The sequence below is a fragment of the Ictalurus furcatus genome, chromosome 20 (assembly GCF_023375685.1).
Source record: "Ictalurus furcatus strain D&B chromosome 20, Billie_1.0, whole genome shotgun sequence".
In the NCBI taxonomy this organism is placed as follows: Eukaryota; Metazoa; Chordata; class Actinopteri; order Siluriformes; family Ictaluridae; genus Ictalurus; species Ictalurus furcatus.
The window spans coordinates 11131949-11156499 of record NC_071274.1 but is presented as its reverse complement, the minus strand read 5'-3'; the positions used below and the strand labels follow the sequence as shown (position 1 = coordinate 11156499).

Genomic DNA, 24551 nt, shown 5'->3' with positions numbered 1-24551 from the left:
AAAATTTATGGAAATTAAAATAATTGGTCCATGACAAGGCTCCATCCTGCAAAGCTGTTCTGTCAACCACTACTCGAAAAAGTTGGAACCAGCATGAGGGAGAATATTGTTTTTCATTAGTGAAGTTCATGCCTCAAAGAACTCAGGCCATCATAAAAGCTCTAGGAGGAGCAACAAAGTACTAATTTTTAGTTTTCTGTTGATGATTCCATAATTCTTTCCTTAACATTGAGCGATTCTATAATTTTTTTCCTCTACTTTTCCTGTTCTGGTAAAAATATGCCATTAATTAAAACAATTTCATTTAACTTGTTTGAGGTATGTTTCTCAAAGCCAGAATGTTCAGCTATTAAACAAAAATTCTTTTGTGTCATACCTGTTTGTATGTTTATTTGCTACAAAGTAAAAAATCTGGTTGAGCATCCTCTATGCGTGGTGATTACATAATTTTTGCCAGGGGTTGTAGAGAGACCTACCCTGCGTTCCAACACCATTGTACTACCATGAAACCCTGGCCGTCACCACAAGGGCTATTATATTAATAGCTAATGTCATATTTGTTAAACGGGCCTTGGAGGCTGAAGAGATCAACAAAACAAAACAGAACTTCTGCAGAATTCAAATAAATTTTGAAGGGGAGTTGGTGAGGTTGTGTTGAAAACTGGATTGGAACGCAGGGTTTGTTACTACCATATTCACAGAGTACATTGTCTTTACCATATGAGATGCTGTAGAGACGCCTGCTGTATCCTCCTCTATATTCGGTGTCTCCTTGTTGACTGTCTCGACCTTGATGTCAGGCTTCAGTGCAACCCCTCGATGACCTGCAAATAAAACCAACAGAGGAACTGCCTAAAATGTCTACCAGACTGCTTTTTAATTAAAAAAAAACAACAACAAAAAAAACCAACAACAACAACAAAATGTAACAATTCCCAAGAACTGTTTTAAATAGAACTTTTTTGTTCTAATTATATCACTCAGACTCACTTAAAGGCATTAATTTGTCTCATAATTTCTCTAAAGCCTATAGTGTTATAAAAAAATATCAAGCACATACCACAACAGGTAACTGGAATAATAAAAGCATCAAGGCATAAACACAAACTACATGAACACATGCACTGCTTCCACACATGGAGTAGGAGACTATTTAACAATATAGGTTTTCTCATTTTGGCATTAATATATCATCAATATTCATATTTTACAACATTTTCCAATCAAAGAACGCTTTATACTATATTTGCAATTGATCAAATACTGTCACATTTTATGAAAGAAAATATATATAAGGAAATTGTTTTACTGCTAATGTATAACAGTTTTATTATTAACATACACCATCTTATTGCTGTATATTCCTTTTATTAATGAATATCCATTAAAACTTAAAGTAAACTGAAGAGATACTCTTTGTATATCTAGCAACTGTTTCTAAAGCATACCTGAGACATTACATATAGTGTGCTTACAATTCCATTCTCCATCCTATAATCCTAAAATTTATACCTTGACATTCCATTGTGAACTAGACAAGTTTCATGATGTCATGAATCACATTCAATAAAAATGGTGAGAAGTGAATGGACACATGCTCAGTGGTCTAAATGCATTGCTATGAGATGTTCCTGCATGAATGTCATACACTGCACTCACTGGCTTTTCTCTGGCGATAGAGGTAGACGGCCAGAGCAAGCAAGAAGAGAAGCAGCAGGATGGAGGATCCGACTGTTCCACCAGCTATTATACCCACTGGGACAATATCTGAACAAAAGAAGAAGTGAAAAAGCCTTACAAGTGCTTCGATATCATATCTCCACATGGCATGTTTAGTGGATAGAGGTTTAGTGGTTAATGGTAGTGGTAAGTCAAAGTAATAGGCAGATATTCAACCTGAGGTCAACACCTGTCTGCAGTAACACCAAAATGCAAAATCCACAGGGATTCTAATCAGAACAATTTCTTTAGTCTTCCTATTAAAGTAGCTAAAAGTTCTCTGTCTATATATATATATATATATATATATATATATATGTGTTTGTGGGGTTGCACAATTAGTATTTTTTGTACTAGTAAACCTGTAATTCAAAAAGGTAATTGATTAGTTATCTATTCCACAGTTTAAGCAAAAACTGATTCAGTTAAATGCTGATAAACAACAGAATATGTCACACCCAAATGCTTCTTAAGGCTACACCGTGGATGACAAAAATAAATAAATCAGTGTTTTAAATTAGCAAAACAATGAATCTGTGTACCATATTATACTATTTAAGGAGGTACCAGTCCTTAAAATACACTCATGTGGTAACCTGGCAGCTCAGCTGAAACTCAGACTGTGCGGCGAGGCAGCTCATGTCCATCAACAGTCTACCTTATATCTCAGTGATTAATTTCTTAATGGAACAATGCTATGTCTGTGGTAGCCTTCAGGAATTTTATTCAGGGTGATAATAAAGCAATGTTTAACTGTTGCCTCAGTGTTTATTAAAATTTTATTTAGCTTAAAAGGATAAAAAAAAAATGTGGGAGTGGGCAGGTTTGCTCAGAATTCCAACAACCCCAATTCCAAAAAAGTTGGGATGCTGAGTAAAATGTAAATAAAAACGGAATGCAATGATTTGCAAATCTCATAAACCAATATGTTATTCACAATAGAACATAGAAACATCCATCCATCTTCTACTGCTTACTCCTTTTCAGGGTCACGGGGAACCTGGAGCCTATCCCAGGAAGCATTGGGCACAAGGCGGGGTACACCCTGGATAGGGTGCCAGTCCATCGCAGGGCACAATCACATACACACTCACAAACCCATTCATACACTACGGACACTTTAGCCATGCCAATGAGCCTACCACGCATGTCTTTGGGCTGGGGGAGGACACCGGAGTACCCCGCAGCACGGGGAGAACATGCAAACTCCGCACACACACAGCCCTGGCGGGACTCGAACCCCTGGAGATGTGAGGTGAACGTGCTAACCACTAAGCCACCGTGTGACATAGAAACATATCAAATGTTTAAAGTGAGGAAATGTGCCATTTTAAAGAAAAAATAAGGTAATTTTGAATTTGTTGGCAGCAACACATCTCAAAAAAGTTACAGGGCCATGTTTACCACTGTGTAGCATCTCCTCTTCTTTTAACAACAGTCCATATACATCTGGGAACTGAGACCAGTTGCTGGAGTTTTGGGAGAGGAATGTTGTCCCATTTATATCTGATACAGGATTCTAGCTGCTCAACAGTCCTGGGTCTTCTTTGTCATATTTTTTGTTTCATGATGTGAAAAATGTTTTCAAATGGTGAAATGGACTGCAGGCAGGCCAGTTCAGCACCTGGACTCTTCTAATATGAAGCGATGCTGTTGTAATATATTCAAAATGTGGTTTAGCATTGTCTTGCTGAAATATTCAAGGCCTTCCCTGAAAAAGACGTCATCTGGATGGATGCGTATGTTGCTCTAAAACCTGTATATACCTTTCACCATTGATGATGCCTTTCCAGATGCGCAAGCTGCTAATTCCATAGGCACTAATGCACCCACATACCATCAGAGATGCAGGCTTTTGAACTGAGCGCTGATAACAAGCCGGATGGTCCCTCTCCTCTTTGGTCTGGAGGACACTGCGTCCATGGTTTCCAAAAAGAATTTTGGAATTTTAAAATTTCGATTTGTCTGACCACAGAAAAGTTTTCCACTTTGCCTTATTACATTTTAAATAGGCTTTGGCCCAGAGAAGATGGTGGCATTTCTGGATCATGTTCACATATGGCTTCTTTTTTACATTATAGAACTTTATCCTGCATTTGTGGATGACAGGTTGAATTGTGTTCACAGACAATGTGTTCTGGAGGTGTTTCTGAGCCCATGCAGTGATTTCCATTACTGAATCATGGCTGATTTTAATGCAGTGGCCCTGAGGGCCCAAAGATCATTGATTTTCGTCCTTGTCCCTTGTGCACAGAGATTTCTCCAGATTCTCTGAATTTTTTAATGATATTATGTACTGAAGATGAAGAGATATTCACAGTCTTCGCAATTTTACATTGAGGCACATTATTCTGAAATTTTTCCATAATTTGTAGATGCAGTTTTTCACATATCGGTGAATCTCTGCCCATCTTTACTTCTGAGATACTCTGCCTCTCTAAGATACTCTTTTTTTTTATACCCAATCATGTTACTAACCTATTGCCAATTAACCTAATTAATTGCAAAATCTTCCTCCAGCTGTTTACTTTTTAGTAACATTTACTTTTCCAGCCTTTTGTTGCCCCCATCCAGACTTTTTTGAGACGTGTTGCGGCCATCAAATTCAAAATTACCTTTACTTTAAACTTAAATTTATTAATTTTTTTCTTAAAATGGTACATTTCCTCAGTTTAAACATTTTATGTGTTTTCTATGGTCTATTGTGAATAACATGGATTTATAAGATTTGCAAATCAAACAAAGGTTTTTTTTTCTGTTTTACTTTGAGCCCTGTTAAAGGAGAGGTCCTCATGGTTTTATATTCCTATACACCAATTCAAAATGTGCTATAGGCTCATTACTGTAACTAGCATTAAGAAATTATCTGTTTTTAATGAATTACTGACAGTGTGTTGTTTATTTATATCATGATATTTTGATGTCTGTGATGGTCCAGATGACAGTGCTCTCTCACCTGTCTCCACCAGTGTGATGATCATAGTGCCTGGTCCAAATGAGTTCCAGGCCGTGCAGTTGTATGTGGATTGAAAGTCTGACTCTATCACATTATTGATGGTGAGGGTGGAGAGCACAGCACCCCCTTCTGATGCTGGTTTGCTCTGCTCTACTGTGTATCTCTCTGATAGAGTGCCTCTATCTTTGTCCCATACATTCTCCTTCCAGGCCCACACCTGCAGAAGGAAACACACACGACCTCCCATATTTTTCTCTGGCAATTCTTGCCAACCTGAGTGACACAGTTGACATGTGTTCTTCCATGTAGTTATAGAGTCATGGTTATATATGCACAACTACCATTCTACTTACGTTCTGGACTGCCATGGCAATTTCTCTACAGAACTAGTGGAAACTGCATATCAAAGTTGTCACAAGTTGTAATACTTCCAGATACATGTCCAGACAGTGCATTCCATGGGCGGTCGTTACTATAATTGATGGTACCTTTTCTATGGGAAATGATGGCTGCACAATGTGTTGATACTGCTTTCTTTTGAGAATGATTATCACTCAAGTGTGATGCTGATCCTTACTGAAGGTGATATCCACTCAAGTGCTGATACTGATCTTATTATATTTTATTTATTGAGTGCTGATATTGTTCTATTGATGATAAAGGTCACTCAAGTACTGATATTGCTCTGTATTTTAAGTCAAACAGAAAAAGTTGGGATGGAGGACAGATGACAGGAATAAAAGAACAATAAAAGTATGCACCTCCTCTTTTCATCTCCTTTGTCCTTCATTTTCCCCCAACCCTAACCCTCATTTCTTTCATATTTTATATTTCATAAGTAATGTGTGCATTAAGAGCTGCCCTGTAATGTCATGTCTCATTATCCACAGCAGAGTCACACAGATGGGGTGGGGGAGGTGGATGGACCCATTAACATTGAGAGGTGAAAGTGGGAGAAGAAGAGAGATGGGAGAACAAAATATTTATAAAAAAAAAAAGAGAGAGGGATAGACAGGTAAGAAAGATAGAAAGAAAGATAGAGAGGACAGGGTTGAGGAGAAGGAAGGGGAGAGATACAAGAAGAAGAGAGGAGGTGACAGTGAGAGCCAGGTAAAGTGCTGAGATTGTTAAAAGCACTCATTTGTCATGTCCTGCTGTCTGCTTTTCATGAGCCACACTGAAGGGTACAGGACTTTGTCTTTAACTCTCTCTCTCTGTGCGGAGTGATTGTTGCAAGGAGTGTGTGAGTGAGAACTTGCAGCTGCAAGTATCAGGAAAAGGGCTGTACAATTTTATGCTGAGCTATATAGTAGTGAATATAAAGAAAATGAGGAGCTGTCTGCCAATTTTTATGATGGTTTGCCAAATATTATACAGGACTCTTCAGTAAAACTTGATAAGCCTCTCACGGAGCAGGAGATTTTCATCCATCCATCCATCTTCTACCACTTACTCCTTTTCAGGGTCACGGGGAGCCTGGAGCCTATCCCAGGGAGCATCGGGCACAAGGCGGGGTACACCCTGGACAGGGTGCCAGTCCATCGCAGGGCACAATCACATACACACTCACACACCCATTCATACACTATGGACACTCTAGTCATGCCAATCAGCCTAACATGCATGTCTTTGGACTGGGGGAGGAAACCGGAGTACCCGGAGGAAACCCCCGCAGCACGGAGAGAACATGCAAACTCCGCACACACATGGCCCTGGCGGGACTTGAACCCCGGACTCTGGAGGTGTGAGGCGAACAATTTTATTTGTATAGCGCTTTTTACAATAGACATTGTCTCAAAGCAGCTTTACATAAACATATAAACACGGTATACAGATTTTAAATGTGCGAATTTATCCCAATTGAGCAAGCCGGTGGTGACGGTGACAAGAGAAAACTCCCTAAGATGTTAAGAGGAAGAAACCTTGAGAGGAACCAGAGTCAGAAGAGAACCCATCCTCATCTGGGTAACAACAGATAGTGTAAAAAAGTTCATTATGGTTTTATATGAAGTCTGTTTGGCCTTAGAAGCAACCGTAGTCCCAGCAATCTAGAATAAGTCTCTTAAATGCATTAAAAGATATGAAGACTGTTAAAGCACCAGGTATTGATGGTCTCTCCATGGAGTTTTATAGGGCCTTTTGGGGAGTGATGTGCAAGGACTTCTTGGCTGTTTTAAATAAAAGTTTGGCTGTGGGTTCCCTCCCTCTAAGTTGTAGAAGGGCAGTGGTCACCTTACTGCCTAAGAAAGGTAACTTCAGGAAATAAAGAATTGGTGACCCGTAAGCTTTCTATGTACAAATTTAAAGATTCTCTCAAAGGCTTTGGCCAATAGATTAAAAGATGTGATGGGGCAAGTGGTCCATTCAGACCAGACCTATTGTGTACCCAGAAGGTCGATTATGGATAATATTTCTTTTATCAGGGATATTCTGGATGTCTCTGGTTATCTCGATCTTGACATAGGATTCATTTCAATTGATCAACAAAAAAGCTTTTGATCGAATAGAGCATCAATATCTTTGGAATATACTTGATGTGTACGGCCTTGAGCCTTGCTGATCTCAAATCTTGATCGGGCTGCCGGATAGCCAATGAGAGCGAGTAAGCATCACCAACCAGGTGTTGCGTGCTTTTATAGCGGAAACATGGCAGCCACAAACATGCCACAAAAGTGGAGTATGGTTTCGCAACAGAGACAACCGGAGAATTTTTTAATAGTATATTGAGCCTAGGACGCTGCGCTCTCTGGTTCTTGAGAGAGAGAGAGAGAGAGAGAGAGAGAGAGAGAGAGTTAAATAACTTTCTGCTGTATGAATTAGGCGGCTGATACGCGGCTAATAAACAAAATGAAGTGTGAGTGATATTGTCTTCTGAAGTCATGTTTGATAAAATGCGAGGTGCTCTAAAATCTTGTGTCTGTGAAATCGTTACTACAATCGACAGGTGTGTGGTCTTGTGGTCTGACAGAATCGTCTAATGTGTGCATTCGAAGGATTATAATGTTAAAAATTGGTTGAAACTGTCCTTATGTCTGTAGTCTCGCACGGTTTTAAAATCGGTTAAGATAAAAAAAAATCGTCTAGTGTGTCCCTGGCATTATGCGGATGATGTTCTGATTTTAATTAAGGGAAAGAAAGATGTTATTAATTTGGAGTCTACTGTTAATAAATTTGGTGTCATTTCTGCTGCTAGAGTGAACTGGGGGAAAAGTGAGGCACTGATTAAAGGTAAATGGAAGAATGGTTTACCAAATTTACCTGGTGGGTGGAATTGGAAGAGGGGGAGCCTTAAATATTTGCGAGTGCATCTTGGAGATGTATCTGTGCAGAAGAAAAACTGGGATGGAATTATGGAAAAAATGGAGGGCAGACTAAAGAAATGGAGATGGATTCACTCGCAACTATCTTTTAGAGGAAGAGTACTAATAGTGAACAACTTAATAGCATCAACTGTGTGGAATAAGCTCTCTTGTTTGGAACCTCCCAAATGACTATTATCACATTTACAAGCAATATTAGTGGACTTTTTCTGGGACAGGCTGCATTTGGTCCCTCAAAGTGTGCTTTTTTGCCAGTGGAAGAGGGAGGACAAGGTTTGGTGTCTAGCACATATGGAACATTCTAGTTACAGTTCATTCAAAAGTTTTTAACAGGTTCTGTGTATGTGGTATGGAGAGAAGTTGCAAAAAACATTCTTCACAGAGTGGCTGGAAATGGATTAGATACTGCTTTGTTCCTCACGGATACTATCTGCATTTTACCATGGGTTGTTCAAAGTTTGGGGATCTTTCATTATTAGAAGACCAGAAAATGCTAACTCTTTGTTCTGGTTGCTGGAGGAGCATCTGGTTAAGGGGGCTCGATTGGACATAACGAACCAACTGCCAAATCTTTCTCAGAGATTGTGTGACACCCAGACTGTAAAGCTGGGTCACATAATTAAAGTGGCTGGATTTGAATTGAAAGACACTATGGCTGTGGCATCTTTGTTAGGATACAAAAATCTATGCGACAAACTTCAATAATCATGGAAATATGAAAAAGAAATTGACAGCAGAGGAAACGTTACTTCTTGAAAGATATGAAGGAAATTTGTTTTTAGGTTTTGAGGAAAGTTTCACACCTAAGGCTTTCATCTATGGGGCAGGATACAACCGCAAACAAAGATTCAAATGGCAGTTGAATAATTTTATGGTAGATCAAGCAAAAATGGAAATATATATTTCAAGAAAAAATAAGCTAAGAAATATACATGGTCAAGATAGTGTTCTGTTGTTTAAGGCGTTTAATATGTCTAGGATCTCAGTTGAATTTAAGTATTATAAATAGATGCAGGATTTGGAAACCTTTGTAATACAGTGGTGATTTAATGATGTTTTTTTTTTAAATGTGTTTGAGGAGGATTTCATTTTTAGTGTTTTGCTCTGTTGATTGGTTTTGTGATAATGATTTAGTGATGTTCTTTTGTTATTGAGACTGATTTAATAAAAGTATGGGTTAAAAATCAAATCTCTCTGTCTCCCTCTTTGTCTGTCTCTCTCCCTTCTCCTTACATATCCCCTGTCTTTAACTGCTACTGTTATTGGTTTATACATGCTATCCACATGCTATCCAATCCCATGACATTTTATTTCGTTATGAGTAAATAAATCTTTTTTTAAATAAATTATTTTGCAGGCTACATTTTGTGGCAATGTAAGAGTGATTATAATGGCTGTGTTATCTTCAGATGTGTCAGTAATGGGCACTAAAATGGGATCTTCATTTGCGAACCTCTTTGCTGAACTTGTAGAGGATTTTAAAAAAAAGCAAATCAATGTACATTTCGCTCTATATATACACTGACTGTTTGTTTATACTTATGAATACATACTTTTTTTGTTTTTATTTATAAGTACAAAGTCAATATTGTGTGCATATATTTGAAATACATATATGCACTGGAAGTATATTACATAACAAAATTAAAGTGCCCCAATGCTTATTTCCTGCCACTGTAAGCTATTTTCATTGACACTGCCCTGTGTTGTGCACCACACAAAACCAGACAACACATGAAGCATGCAATCCTCCAGAGACACTGTTAATAAGGCTGCACAAGTGATCACTTCACTGAAACAGAAAATATTACAGTTCAGTTGGAGTAAGCAATTAAAACCTTTCCACCATACCAGGGCTGTTACCTAAGGTAGCAATAAAAACATGGAACATCAGATATATAACAGGGCTGGTCACTTCATAAATTTCATAACGTGTGTGTGTGTCTACTCACAATTTTGTCAGGAGGAGGTGTGCTCGCAATGTAGCATTTGATCTCGCCCTTCTCACCTCTCACAGCATACTGAACTGGTTCACTTGAAATAATTGGCGGACCTGTCAAATAATCAGTACAAAAAAAAAATCACTATTAGTATAATTAATACAGTTATATATTAAAGTTAGTTCTATATTAAGTATTAAAAATATACACGTAAGGTTTTTGGTCATACATTATGTGGGTGTAAGTCATTCAAAGGCTGAGCAAAATGACTTGCTACATGGAAAAAAAGTCATTTTCACAACACAGCCTTAAGAGCACTACCCAGCAGAACCTCGGGAAAAATTTAAGGAAATTTATATGTTGAATGAATGTCTGTACATGGACTGCAGATGAATATTAATTTATTCATTCATTCAATTAATTCATTGTTCAATCATTCATCTTCAGTAATCACTTTATCCTGGTCAGGCTCGTGGTGGACCTGGAACACTCTGGGCAAGGCAGTGATACAACCTGCATGTGACACCAGTCCATCATAGGGCTATAGATGTTTGTTTGAAATAACTTAAAAATGATGTGAAAGTATTATGTAGTTTCCCATGGAAAAAAATTTGAAATTGAAAGCAAAATCACAATTGTGCCACGGTGCCTGGCTTTAACGTTATTAAGATTTCATTTCATTTTCAATTTTAATTTTATCTAATTTCATTACAAAATTTGAAATAATGATCTAATTTAATTCATTCACTGTGCCTGACAAATCTTTCTCTAAGGTCTAAACATGCTTATAATGCAAGATTTTTCTGTTTCAGTGACCTGCACTTGCTGCTCCTCAGTGGTGGCCTCCATTCCTTTGGTAACATTTGCTTTTGTATTAAATCTTTATTTTAAATTTATTGCATTGTTTATGCAATTACAGTAGGTTTGAAATTGTTATTTTGTTACTGATTGCCTTTTGTACAACCCTAATTCTGAAAAAACTTGGGACAGTATATAAAATTAAAAAAAACTAACAAAAAGAATCATTTGAAAATTCAATTAATTGAATTGAATTAATTAAAACTAATTAATTATATTGAAAACACATTATTAACACATTATTTGGTGTTTTACTTTGTGAATTTCATTTATTTTTGAAAATATACCCTCATTTCAAATCTGATGACTGCAACACACATCAAAAAAGATGGGACAGTCAAAGTTTTACCACTGTGTGACATCAAGTTTTCTTTTAATAACACATTAAGTGTTTGGGCACCAAAGACACCAGTTGATTATGTTTAGCAAGCGGAAATTCCCCCCATTCATTCATTACGCATTTCTTCAGCTGCGCAACTGTATGGGGCCTTCGTTGCCTTATTGTGCATTTCATAATGCACCACATATTCTCAATCGGAGACAGGTCAGCACTGCAGGCAGCCATGCTAGCACCCACACTCTCTGCTTACCAACTATGTGCTTGTAATCCAGGCATAATGTGGTTTTGCGTTGTCCTGCTCTGGATAGTAGCATATGTTGCTCCAAAATGTGTACATATCTTTCTGCATTAATGGTGCCATCACAGATATGCTAGCTACCCATGCCATGGGCACTGACACACCCCCATACTATGACAGATGCTGGCTTTTGGACCTGACGCTGATAACAGCTTGGATGGTCTGTTTCCTCTTTGGCTGGAGAACATAACAGCTGTTTTGTTCAAGAACTATATGAAATTTTAACTTGTCGGATCACAAAACACAATTCCACTATGCTACTGTCCATCTCAGATAAGGCCGAGCCCAGAAAAGTCGGCGGTGCTTCTGGACAGTGTTGATGTATGGCTTCTGCTTTGCATACTAAAGCCTTAATTTGAATCTGTGGATGCAGCGGCGAATGGTGTTGACAGACAAAGGTTCCCCAAAGTATTCCCGAGCCCATGTCAGGATATCCATTACAGACTCATGACGGTTTTTAAGACAGTGACATCTGAGGGATCGGAGATCACGTGCATTCAGAAGTGGTTTTTGGCCTTGCCCTTTACGCACCGAGATTTGACCAGATTCCGTAAATCTTTTAATTATATTGTGCACCGTAGAAGGTGAAATGCCCAAAATACTGCCAATTTGTCTTTGGGGGATGTTGTTCTCAAAGTGTTGGATTATTCGCTGACGCGTCTGTTGGCAGATTGGCGAGCCTCAAACCATCCTTGCTCTTGAAGGACTAGGCCTTTTTTGGAGGCTCCTTATATACTATGATTAGACAATTGCCTCATCTGTTTCACATCACCTTCTTATTTCAACTTGTCGCATCGCTATTAGTCTAAATTGCCTAGTCCCAACTTTTTTGGAACATGTTGCATGCATCAATTTCAAAATAAATGTTTATCTTTAAAAAACTATGCAGTTGATTAGGTAAAACATCAAATACCTTGTCTTTACAGGTTCTATTGTTTAATTACAAGTCAAAGTACATTTACAAATCACTCCTCTTTGTTTTTATTAGCATTTTCCATACTGTCCCAACTTTTTTTGGAATTGGGGTTGTATTTTTACAAATTCAATTGTACTTGTACTGCTTTTTATAACCACTTTGACTATTCTAACGTCTGTGTGTGTGTGTGTGTGTGTGTGTGTGTGTGTGTTGTACTAACCATTGACTGTAAGTGTGACCTCTGTCTCCCCAACCCCAATCCTGGGCACAATGGCTTTACACACATACTGTCCTGCATCAGCCTGACTCACTGACTTCAAATACAACTGATTATTATTACTGAGAACCTGTCAGAGAAAAACAAGAAAGCAAGAAAATAACTGTGAAAACTCAGTAAGATTGAGTAATATAATATATATAGCATAAAATTTAGCATGTAGTGCACTATGGTGATATAATAACAGATTTAAGTGTATGTTGTGTTTAATGTGTTCATCACGTTTCATTATTATAGTAAACCTATCTGTTCAGACCAAATATTTGAAACGTTACTTAAATGTTTACAAAAACTGAAGCAATATTAAAAAGTTTTTTTTTTTTTTTTTTCTGAGATGACGCACAACTTCTGTAATAAACACGAAAAAATTATACTTATATGGCTATGAATACTGGTCCTTGTAAATTATTGGTGGTAATTTCAGTGGTAATTTTAAACTCTGTCATATAACCTCCATCTTTTATTTGCAAACGCACGTGCCATCAAATTACTATTTGTTTTGTGTACCTATTTTCATAAATATATTTATATTGAGAACAACTAAGATGAAGATATTTTATAATGTTTTACAAATGTTTTTAATGTTGTGAAATCAGAAGAGTCCGGGTTAATGGGACAGGTACTGCTAAAAGCTGAAAAGAACATGTGCATTAATTAGGATTACTTATAAGCAATTAAATGAAAGTTTCAACTACAAAATGTATATTTTGATGTAAAAAAACAACAATACAAAAACAAAAACAGTGCAGTCAGTATATGCACAGTGGTACAATTGCTCAGTTGTTCTTGTGTCTAAGGTTAAAGATAGCTTTAATTTGAAGGCATTATGTCTATGTTGAGTGAATCATATTAAATTCACTGCACTTTATATACATAAAACATCCCTACACTTCTGGACCAAAAGTAAATGGATAAGTTTTGATACTAGCCATGTTAATAATATTTGTTTTCAAATGCTGGATATCCATTTCCTTTCCCTTGCAGCCAAGACACAAATTTACATCATGAGCATTTCCTGTTGATTTTCTCCCTTTTCTTTCATGTTTCATCATTCTAATATTGGTTACCTTGAAAAAGTGTTCATCTTGAGCTTATCTGTCCACAAAACACCTTTAGGCTTTTTTTAAATTTTTATTTGTGAATAATAACCTGACCTTTCTGTTGAAGTTTAGCAGTGGCATGGCATGAACACATCTTTGATCCTCATACAGAGAGTCAACAGATAGAAACTGTTGAAAATGCCAAATATTTTAGAGATTTTGTTAGCTTTCTTGAAATTTTTATTTATTTATTTAAATCCAGAGTGCTAGGTAATTGCAACATACATCAATGTAAACTCTATAGCATACCTATAGTCACAAAATTATAACTACAATCTCTTTTAACTTTGTAGAATGTTGTGTTTTTGCTATAGTATTTAGAGGTGTAGTATAATAGTGTTTATGTACCATACTGGAGCCCTTTTTTGTCCAGGTGAGTGTAAGAGGAGGATTTCCTGCCCATTTACAGTTCAGTGTTACATCAGAGTCCATATCCACCATTACAGGCCTTGGTTCCACTACCAGGATCGGACCAACTGGAGAAAGTGGGAAACATTGATACTTTTATAAAATTTATGTGAGACACAGTTTGTGTAACATGGAAGGAGACAGCAAGAAAGCAGAGTGGATATGGGGAACAGGACATGAAGAAAGTAAATGGGCAGTTAAGGAAATGGAAAATTATAACAATAATAATAATAATAACAATAATAATAATAATAATAATTATTATTATTATTATTATTATTATTGTTGTTGTTGTTGTTGTTGTATATTCCCATTGGGCATTACCACTTACTTACCACAAAATAATATCACTAGCAATGCTCCAGTCAGCATAAATTCCCCTCCAAAAGTACCGGAACAGCAAGGCCAATTCTATTCTATATTTGTTTCCTGATATTTTCATCTAGATGGACAACTTAAAACATAACATGTCATATTTGTTTGAATGTCCCTTGCTTGCAATAACTGCATCAAGACAGTGACCCACTGATGTAACCAAAGTGTTGCATGGTCTGGTGAATGACTTGGCCAGTCTAAAACCATAGACTTTTTCCCCTGATGAAGTCCTTTGTTTTGTTGGCAGTACTTTTTGCTTCATTGTCCTGCTGCATGATGAAGCTCCTCCCAATTAGCTTGGATGCATTTCTCTGTAAATTGGTAGACAGATTGATTCTGTAGACTTCTGAATTCATTCTGCTGCTACCGTCATGAGTTACGTCATCAATAAAAATTAGTGAGCCTGTTCCAGAAGCAGCCATGGAAACTCTATCTCCACCTCCACATGCATGACACTACAGTACCTCCACCATGCTCGACTAATGATCTATGTTTTGGATCATGAGTAGATCCATTTTTTCTCAACACTTTGGCATTTCCATCACGTTGGTAAAAGGTTCATCTTGGTTCCAGAACTTTTGTGGCTCATCTCTGTATTTCTTTGAGAATTCTAATCAGACCTTCTGACTGTTACTGCTCATGAATGGTTTGCATCTTGTGGTATGGCCTCTAAATTTCTTCACTTGAAGTCTCCTTTGAATGGTGAATTGTGATACCTTCACTCCCCTGTGAAGGTTGTTGGTGATGTCACTAACTGTTGTTTTTGGGTTTTTCTTCACAGCTCTCACAATGTTTCTGTCATAATCTGCTGTTGTTTTCCTTTGCTGACCTGTTCCATGTCTGGTTGTTAGTACACCAGTGGTTTCTTTCATTTTCAGGACATTCCAAATTGCTATATGCTTCAGCCAATGCTTCTGCAATGGCTCAGATAGTTTTTTCCTATTTTTCTCAGCTTCAAAATGGCTTGCTTTTCTTCCATAGACAGCTGTCTGGTCTTAATGTTGTTTTGTCCTTTTTTAACAACAAATGCAAGATAAAACCTAGGGCTCAATCCAAGAGTAGATATTCAGAGCTATTAATTTTTTAAACAATCAATTTAACAGGGCACACCTGGGCAGCAAGAAACACCTATCAGTCATGTTCTACTATGTTCTAATAGTTTTGATCACTTGAAAAAATGGGTGGCTTCAAACAAAATGTGCCATGTTCTAAGTTGTTTAATACACCTAGATGTAAATATGAGAAAATGAAAGCTGAAATCTGAACTATCATCTCATATTCATCTTTTGATCTCAAACACAAATGTCTTCAATGTATAATGAAAACAACAGAATTGGCCTTGCTGTTCCAATATTTTCAGAGGGGACTGTACATGTTATGTCAAATGTCATGAAAAGCTCTTCATGATGTTGCCATAGACCTAACAATAATATCATAATAATGTCATGATAGAACTCATATATATACACACTCATATAATAATTTATGAAAAAAGTGTGTATGTCATGTGTTCAGTGCTGATGTAATATTTTGCAATGAATTTATGCATTACCATGTAGTACATGCCATAATATACAGTATCTCACAAAAGTGAGTACACCCCTCACATTTTTGTAAATATTTGATTATATCTTTTCATGTGACAACACTGAAGAAATGACACTTTGCTATAATGTAAAGTAGTGAGTGTACAGCTTGTATAACAGTGTAAATTTGCTGTCCCCTCAAAATAACACAACACACAGCCATTAATGTCTAAACCACTGGCAACAAAAGAGTACACCCCTAAGTGAAAATGTCCAAATTTCGCCCAAAGTGTCAATATTTTGTGTGGCCACCATTATTTTCCAGCACTGCTTTAACCCTCTTGGGCATGGAGTTCACCAGAGCTTCACAGGTTGCCACTGGAGTCCTCTTCCACACCTCCATGACGACATCAAGGAGCTGGTGGATGTTAGAGACCTTGTGCTCCTCCACCTTCCATTTGAGGTTGCCCCACAGATGCTCAATAGGGTTTAGGTCTGGAGACATGCTCGACAAGCGACAGCGTCTTTAGCAAGGCAGTGGTCGTCTTGGAGGTGTGTTTGGGGTCGTTATAATGCGGGAATACATGCTGGGATCATGCTCTGCTTCAGTATGTCACAGTACATGTTGGCATTCATGGTTCCCTCAATGAACTGTAGCTCCCCAGTGCCGGCAGCACTCATGCAGCCCCAGACCATGACACTCCCACCACCATGCTTGACTGTAGGCAAGACACACTTGTCTTTGTACTCCTCACCTGGTTGCCGCCACACATGCTTGACATTATCTGAACCAAATAAGTTTATCTTGGTCTGATCAGACCACAGGACATTGTTCCAGTAATCCATGTCCTTAGTCTGCTTGTCTTCAGCAAACAGTTTGCGGGCTTTCTTGTGCATCATCTTTAGAAGAGGCTTCTTCTGGGACGACAGCCATGCAGACCAATTTGATGCAGTGTGCGGTGTATGGTCTGAGCACTAACAGGCTGACCCCCCACCCCTTCAACCTCTGCAGCAATGCTGGCAGCACTCATACGTCCATTTCCCAAAGACAACCTCTGGATATGATGCTGAGCACGTGCACTCAACTTCTTTGGTCGACCATGGCGAGGCCTGTTCTGAGTGGAACCTGTCCTGTTAAACCACTGTATGGTCTTAGCCACTGTGCTGCAGCTCAGTGTCAGGGTATTGGCAATCTTCTTATAGCCTAGGCCATCATTATGTAGAGCAACAATTATTTTTTTCAGATCCTCAGAGTTCTTTGCCATGAGGTGCCATGTTCAACTTCCAGTGACCAGTATGAGGGAGTGTGAGAGCGATGACACCAAATTTAACACACCTGCTCCCCATTCACACCTGAGACCTTGTAACACTAACAAGTCACATGACACTGGGGAGGGAAAATGGCTAACTGGGCCCAATTTGGACATTTTCACTTAGGGGTGTACTCACTTTTGTTGCCAGCGGTTTAGACATTAATGGCTGTGTGTTGAGTTATTTTGAGGGGACAGCAAATTTACACTGTTACACAAGCTGTACACTCGCTACTTTACATTGTAGCAAAGTGTCATTTCTTCAGTGTTGTCATATGAAAAGATATAATCAAATATTGACCAAAATGTGAGGGGTGTACTCACTTTTGTGAGATACTGTATATCATACATACAACACAATAAAACATGTGCTAACCAGAGCACACGTGACATGACAATGCTATACAACTGGACATAAACTGTCATGACAGATTATGATATCTACCACAAAGTATTTTTGATGTTATGTCAGTATTATAATGCGGGATTCAATTTTTCATATTTGACTTACTCCACTTATTCTGCATTATAGCCAAGTGTGCTACCTTTGTAAGATAGTGTCATGATCCAGCCAGAAACCCGTGCATTTTCCTGTGTTCCCTGTTTTTCCCTTCCCCATGCGTCCAATGTTTTCTCTCCCTTGTGCTTCTGTTAGTGTGTGTGTCATATCACAGCAAACCAGTGACTACATGCCCCATACTGCACGGCGGCCTACAAACATGGCCGCCATGGACTGCAATTCCCAGTACACTCACATACAGAACAGTCATTCTAATCACACACCTGCATCCAAACTCACACACACACTCACAACCACTGTATATAAGAGACTGTTCTAACACTATGACTTTGTGAAGTATTATCAGAGGTTTCTGTATACCAAGCGTTTGTTATTGGTCCATGTGCTATTGTTTTGATCTCGTTCTTGATTCTGGTTTTTCCTCAGTTATGCCTGTTTGCCAATCGCCTGACCCATTGCCTTTTTTTCGACCACGCTATTGTCTGATGTTTTGGATTTGTCTGCCTGCCTCTATTTAAGTAAAGCTCTTGTCTGCACTTGCATCCATCCTAGTGTCCTTTACGTTTATTTCGTGGCTCTGTGTGTGTGTGTCTGTCTGGGTCTCTGGGCATAGTGCTCCACATCTCAGGCCATCTGATTGAATCATGAACTCACCTGCTTCTCATCAGCTCATCAATCAGCAATGTATATATACCCCGGTTCTTCAGCCACTCCTCGCCAGGTTGTTTCGCTTCAGTATGGTACACTTCCGATTTGCCTTGCGATTGTTTTCCTTGTTATTATTTCGTGTTCTTTGTTGTCGAGTTTCCTTGTGCTTATCCGGTCTGTTTTTTCCCTGTGCTCCAGGTTAACTGTTCACGCTGCCTGCCTGCTCACTTTCAGCTCATTTCCTGCTACGCCCAGCCCCACCTCGCCGTAGATCTCCTGCTTTGTGCTCAGCGAGAATGGAGACCTGGAGCAGGCAGATATACGGCTCAGGCAATTTTGCGCCACAGTTGTTCCTGATGCGTCCCAGTAGGGGGAGGCGGATATGCGGCAAAATAGCATGATTAAGTTGACGCTCGAAACTGGTACATTAATAACCGTCCCGTCCGTAGATGTTGACTAATTGAGTGGTTTTTGTGAATTTAAATATAATTGTTACGTTAAGATATCAGAGACCGTGTAATTATCTGCACTATGGATTAAAATATCTGTAGATTTTCACTGTTGGTTTTCATACATAGGCTACAGGAGACAATTGAATTGCAGTTGAATTTAGTGTTTTTGTAAATTGAAAAATTAATAACAGATGGATCAGATGGACAATGTATTGATATATGATCTACTGTAGCCTAGTTATATTCAGCATAGGCTTTCATATACAAAGGAGAATGAGTGATATACATGTTGTGAATTTAGTTACATTAAGATATTAACCATATTTAGCCAATCAGACATGCAGTGTAATCACAGGGACCACTGATGAAATATCTGCTGTAGTATTCTCTATTGGTTGTCAAACAGCTACAGAGCAGTGTCCTACATAGCATTTTAGGAATACAAACAATTCACCCCTTTCGAAAATTCCAAGTTCCATTTAGCCAACTAGGAAGTAAAATACAACTTTTTTTGTGAACAATATTATTTTTTAATGCCATTTATTAAAAACATGAACTAGGATGACTCCCAATTGATTTGCCACTCTTCCTTAATTGTTGCTCAATCCTCCTATCAAAATGCTCCTGCTCACTGATTTAAAAAAAGAGGAAAATAAAAACAGATAGTTGCAGAAAAAAAATGGTTATTTGTAAATAATGGCAGGATGCCATTTTAATTTTTTTAGGATTTATACAGTACCTTATGTCAATGACGGGTCCTCGCAGAAATTTCTCCTCAGCCTCCAGGACGGACAGATTTTCCACAAAAGCAAGGGCACAGATGATGGACTACCAGAGAAAGAATTGAGATCAGAAGTGAGATCACACCCCCAATTAAGCCAAGTATCACTTTGTATATTTAGTTTTTTTTGTTTTTGTTTTTTTACAACAAAATCAAGTGTCTTTTCTATATTAACCAAAAAACAATTATTTTTAGAGCAATGGTCTAACATTATGGATAAACTATTTTTATTTTTTTTTTGGTCTTGGAATTGATCTTTACTCTGTTTTTCAGTATGCCCTCTACACCGCACTGAACACTCCATTCAATTCCACTCTGGTGAGCTTTTCAATTTCACTCTGGTGAGCTACAGTATCTCACAAAAGTGAGTATACCCCTCACATTTTTGTAAATATTTGATTATATCTTTTCATGTGACAACACTGAAGAAATGACACTTTGCTACAATATAAAGTAGCGAGTGTACAGCTTGTATAACAGTGTAAATTTGCTTTATTAAATTTGCCCCTTAACTCAACACACAGCCGTTAATGTCTAAACCGCTGGCAACAAAAGTGAGTACACCCCTAAGTGAAAATGTCCAAATTAGGTCCAATTAGCCATTTTCTCTCCCCGGTGTCATGTGACTTGTTAGTGTTACAAGGTCTCAGGTGTGAATGGGGAGCAGGTGTGTTAAATTTGGTGTCATCGCTCTCACACTCCCTCATACTGGTCACTGGAAGTTCAATATGGCACCTCATGGCAAAGAACTCTGTGAGGATCTGAAAAAAAATAATTGTTGCTCTACATAAAGATGGTCTAGGCTAAAAGAAGATTTCCAAGACCCTGACACTGAGGTGCAGCATGGTGGCCAAGACCATACAGTGGTTTAACAGGACAGGTTCCACTCAGAACAGGCCATGGTCGACCAAAGAAGTTGAGTGCACGTGCTCAGCGTCATATCCAGAGATTGTCTTTGGGAATTAGACGTATGTGTGCTGCCAGCATTGCTGCAGAGGTTGAAAGGGTTTGGGGTCAGCCTGTTAGTGCTCAGACCATACGCCGGACACTGCATCAAATTGGTCTGCATAGCTGTCGTCCCAGAAGAAGCCTCTTCTAAAGATGATGCACAAGAAAGCCCGCAAACTGTTTGCTGAAGACAAGCAGACTAAGGACATGGATTACTGGAACCATGTCCTGTGGTCTGATGAGACCAAGATAAACTTATTTGGTTCAGATGGTGTCAAGCATGTGTGGCAGCAACCAGGTGAGGAGTACAAAGACAAATGTGTCTTGCCTACAGTCAAGCATGGTGATGGTAGTGTCATGGTCTGGGGCTGCATGAGTGCTGCCGGCACTGGGGAGCTACAGTTCATTGAGGGGACCATGAATGCCAACATGTACTGTGACATACTGAAGCAGAGCATGATCCCAGCATGTATTCCAGCATTATAACGACCCCAAACACACCTCCAAGACGACCACTGCCTTGCTAAAGAAGCTGAGGGTGAAGGTGATGGACTGGCCAAGTATGTCTCCAGACCTAAACCCTATTGAGCACCTGTGGGGCATCCTCAAACGGAAGGTGGAGGAGCACAAGGTCTCTAACATCCACCAGCTCCGTGATGTCATCATGGAGGAGTGGAAGAGAACTCCAGTGGCAACCTGTGAAGCTCTGGTGAACTCCATGCCCAAGAGGCAGTGCTGGAAAATAATGGTGGCCACACAAAATATTGACACTTTGGGCCCAATTTGGACATTTTCATTTAGGGGTGTACTCACTTTTGCTGCCAGTGGTTTAGACATTAATGGCTGTGTGTTGAGTTATTTTGAGGGGACAGCAAATTTACACTGTTATACAAACTGTACACTCAATAATTTTACATTGTAGCAAAGTGTCATTTCTTCAGTGTTGTCACATGAAAAGATATAATCAAATATTTACAAAAATGTGAGGGGTGTACTCACTTTTGTGAGATACTGTATGTGTACTAGTTTCTGTACATCTCAGTTTGGTGTTTCATTCTTGAAGTTCCTTCCTTGCCAATGGAAATAACTGAAAAACCTGAAGCGTTACAGCATAGATGTAGAATGCAATAAACCATCAACATAGTCATAAGTAATCATGCCATGTCATTCTTTTTCATAATCACCACAGTAAAATTCCCACATGGCAATACCCACATTTCTGTTCTCGATAACCTACATTCAAACAACTGTTAATGAAACTAAAACATTTTATATTATCAATGCAGCCTGTTTATTGTCAGTAACAAGAGTTGCCCTACTGGGTGCCAACAAATTAGATTTTTTTCATTCTTTTAAAAGGCATGGGAAAAGGTTCACCCAATGGTCCAAGGAGGCAAGATGCCTGACTGAAGGGACATTAAGACCTGTTTACAAGAGTTTTCCAGGTCTAACTCACAACTTGCCACAACATGTTGTTGCCGAGAGAAACCAAATATCATCCAACCAGGCGCTGGTGTACTTTGTCGTGGCAACAAGAAGAACAGATAACCACACATTTTTAAATTTATTTTTTAAACTGCATTTCAGACCAGTAACTTGTCTAGTAAATAAACGACTTACAGAGACATACATGGAAACGTCTTTAATGTCATTCTCAAACTGGCTTGACACTTTTTCCAAGTGTTCCGCCAGGACAGTGCCTTTGCCGGTATACATTGAAGATCAGGAGCAAATTGATGCAATCCACTCTCACCTGAAATTCTGGACAGCGCACACACCCACAGTGACCAGATCAAATTCATTATGTATGTCCTTTTCCCAGAGGTAGGTCTCATGTGTTAGCTGTGCTCTGCATGGTGTCAGTCACATTGGTTTTTGATATCAAATAGTTTATCCATAATGTGAGGCCATTGCTCTAAAAATAACTGTTTTTGTGGTTAATATAGAAAAGATACTTTTGATTTTATTGTAAAAAAATAAATAAATAAATATACAAAATGATACTTGGCTTATTTGGGCTGTGATCAATCTAGATTCTTTCTGTTGGTAGTATCATCTGTGCCCTCACTTTTGTGGAAAATCTGTCCATCCTGGAGGCTAAGGAGAAATTTCTGCGAGGACCAGTCATTGACATGAGGTACTGTATGGATGATATAAAGGAAAAAAGGGTCAAACATGACATCCTGCTGTTATTTACAAATAACCATTTTCTCTACAACTATCCAACTTTTGCTTTTTTTTTTTTTTTTAAATCAGTGAGCAGGAGCATTTTGATAGGAGGATTGAGCAACAATTAAACAGTGGAAAGCCATAGGGGAGTCATCAATGGGAGTCATCCTAGCTCATGTTTCTAATAAATAGTGTTAAGAAATAATATTGTTGTTCACAAAAGTTGTCTTTTTCTTTTTAGATGGCTAAATGGCCCTTGGAGTTTTAGAAAGGGGTGAATTGTTTGTCTTCATAAAATGCTATGTAGGACACTGCTCTGTAGCTGTATGACAACCAATAGTGAATACTACAGTAGATATTTCATCTATGGTCCATATGATTACACTATGTCTAACTGACTGACTAAATATGGTTAATTTCTGAATATAACTAGGCTACGTAGATCATATCATTACATTGTCCATCTCATCCAACTGTGTATTATTAATTTTTCAATTCACAAAAATGATTCAATTGCAATTCAATTGTCTCCTGTAGCCTAAGTATGAAGACCAACAGTGAATATCTACAGATATCTTAATTTGTAGTGCAGATCATTACAAATTTTTTGATATCTTAAATAAAGTTTATATTTAAATGAACAAAAAACTCAATTAGTCAACGTCTACGGCCGGGATGCTTATTAATGTGTAAGATTCGAGCATCAATTTAATTATTTTGTTGTAAATCCTCCTCCCTCTACTGGATGCATCAGGAACAACAGGGGCATAAAACTGCCTGGGCCATATGTCTGCAGCCTCCCCATATAGTGCTCAGCTCTTATGCCGCTGACCCGAGTTCGAGCACCAGCGTCGATGACACTCTGTAACCCGCTCATGCTAAGCTTCACTCGCCCTTCCCCAGTGGTGCTTCGGCTCTACACGTCTCTCATGCGGTGAACCTGAGTTCGAATCTTGACCCCGACAACTCATTCTCACTCCATTCCCATTCCACCCAAGCAGCCACAATAAATACTGTTAACCTTCAGCCTGTGTCTGTGTTCTGTGTTTGGGTCCTCTCGCCTCTGGGTTAATTTCTAACAGGACGATCTGGCCATCATGGACCCAGCAGAGCCAGTTTCCCAACAGCTCCACATACTCCAGGCCATGACTGACTGGCTTGGGCCCTCACAAAGCAGCTCAACGTCTTTCCCCAAAAGGTCCAGTCTGCTGCCTCTCCCATTCCACCACAGCATGAAGCACATGTCCCAGACCCTGACCCCTATTTGGGTGACTTAGGAAAGTGCCAGTCCTATTTCCTTTTGTGTTCTCTTGTGCTTGCCCAGCATCCCTTCAGCTCTGCCACTAATGGGGCTAAGGTGGCCTACACCATGGGGCTATTGAGGGGAGATGCCCTAGCCTGTGCCACTGCCATCTGGGACAGGCAGCCAGCTATGTAGTCCTCCCTTAGCTCCTTCACTGACAAGCTTTGGAGGGTTTTTGGCCACCCAGTCCAAGGGAAGGAGGCCACCAAGCATCTGCTTTCCCTCCGCCAAGGGTCCTGTAGTGTGGCAGAGTATTCGGTTGAGTTCCCTGTCCTGGCCGCCGAGTCTGGGTGGAACAAGGAAGCACTCTAGTGAGTGTGAACAGCCTCTGCAAGCAGCTAAAGGACGAGTTGGCCATGAAAGATCAGTTGGACTCTTTCGACATGC

At 38.9% G+C, this 24551-nt stretch overlaps 1 protein-coding gene across 3 annotated transcripts in view; it reads right to left on the bottom strand.

The window, feature by feature from the left end:
* Positions 1 to 24551, bottom strand: part of kirrel1b (kirre like nephrin family adhesion molecule 1b) — a 98553-nt gene that overhangs the window by 7953 nt on the left and 66049 nt on the right. For all 3 annotated transcript variants that reach the window (XM_053651234.1, XM_053651236.1, XM_053651237.1), the window contains exons 8-13: positions 14073 to 14200; positions 12568 to 12694; positions 9948 to 10048; positions 4676 to 4892; positions 1660 to 1767; positions 718 to 824 (exon numbers count right to left, since the gene is read on the bottom strand). In XM_053651234.1, coding sequence (XP_053507209.1) covers positions 718 to 824; positions 1660 to 1767; positions 4676 to 4892; positions 9948 to 10048; positions 12568 to 12694; positions 14073 to 14200 — 788 coding nt within the window. The remainder of the gene's footprint in view (positions 1 to 717; positions 825 to 1659; positions 1768 to 4675; positions 4893 to 9947; positions 10049 to 12567; positions 12695 to 14072; positions 14201 to 24551) is intronic.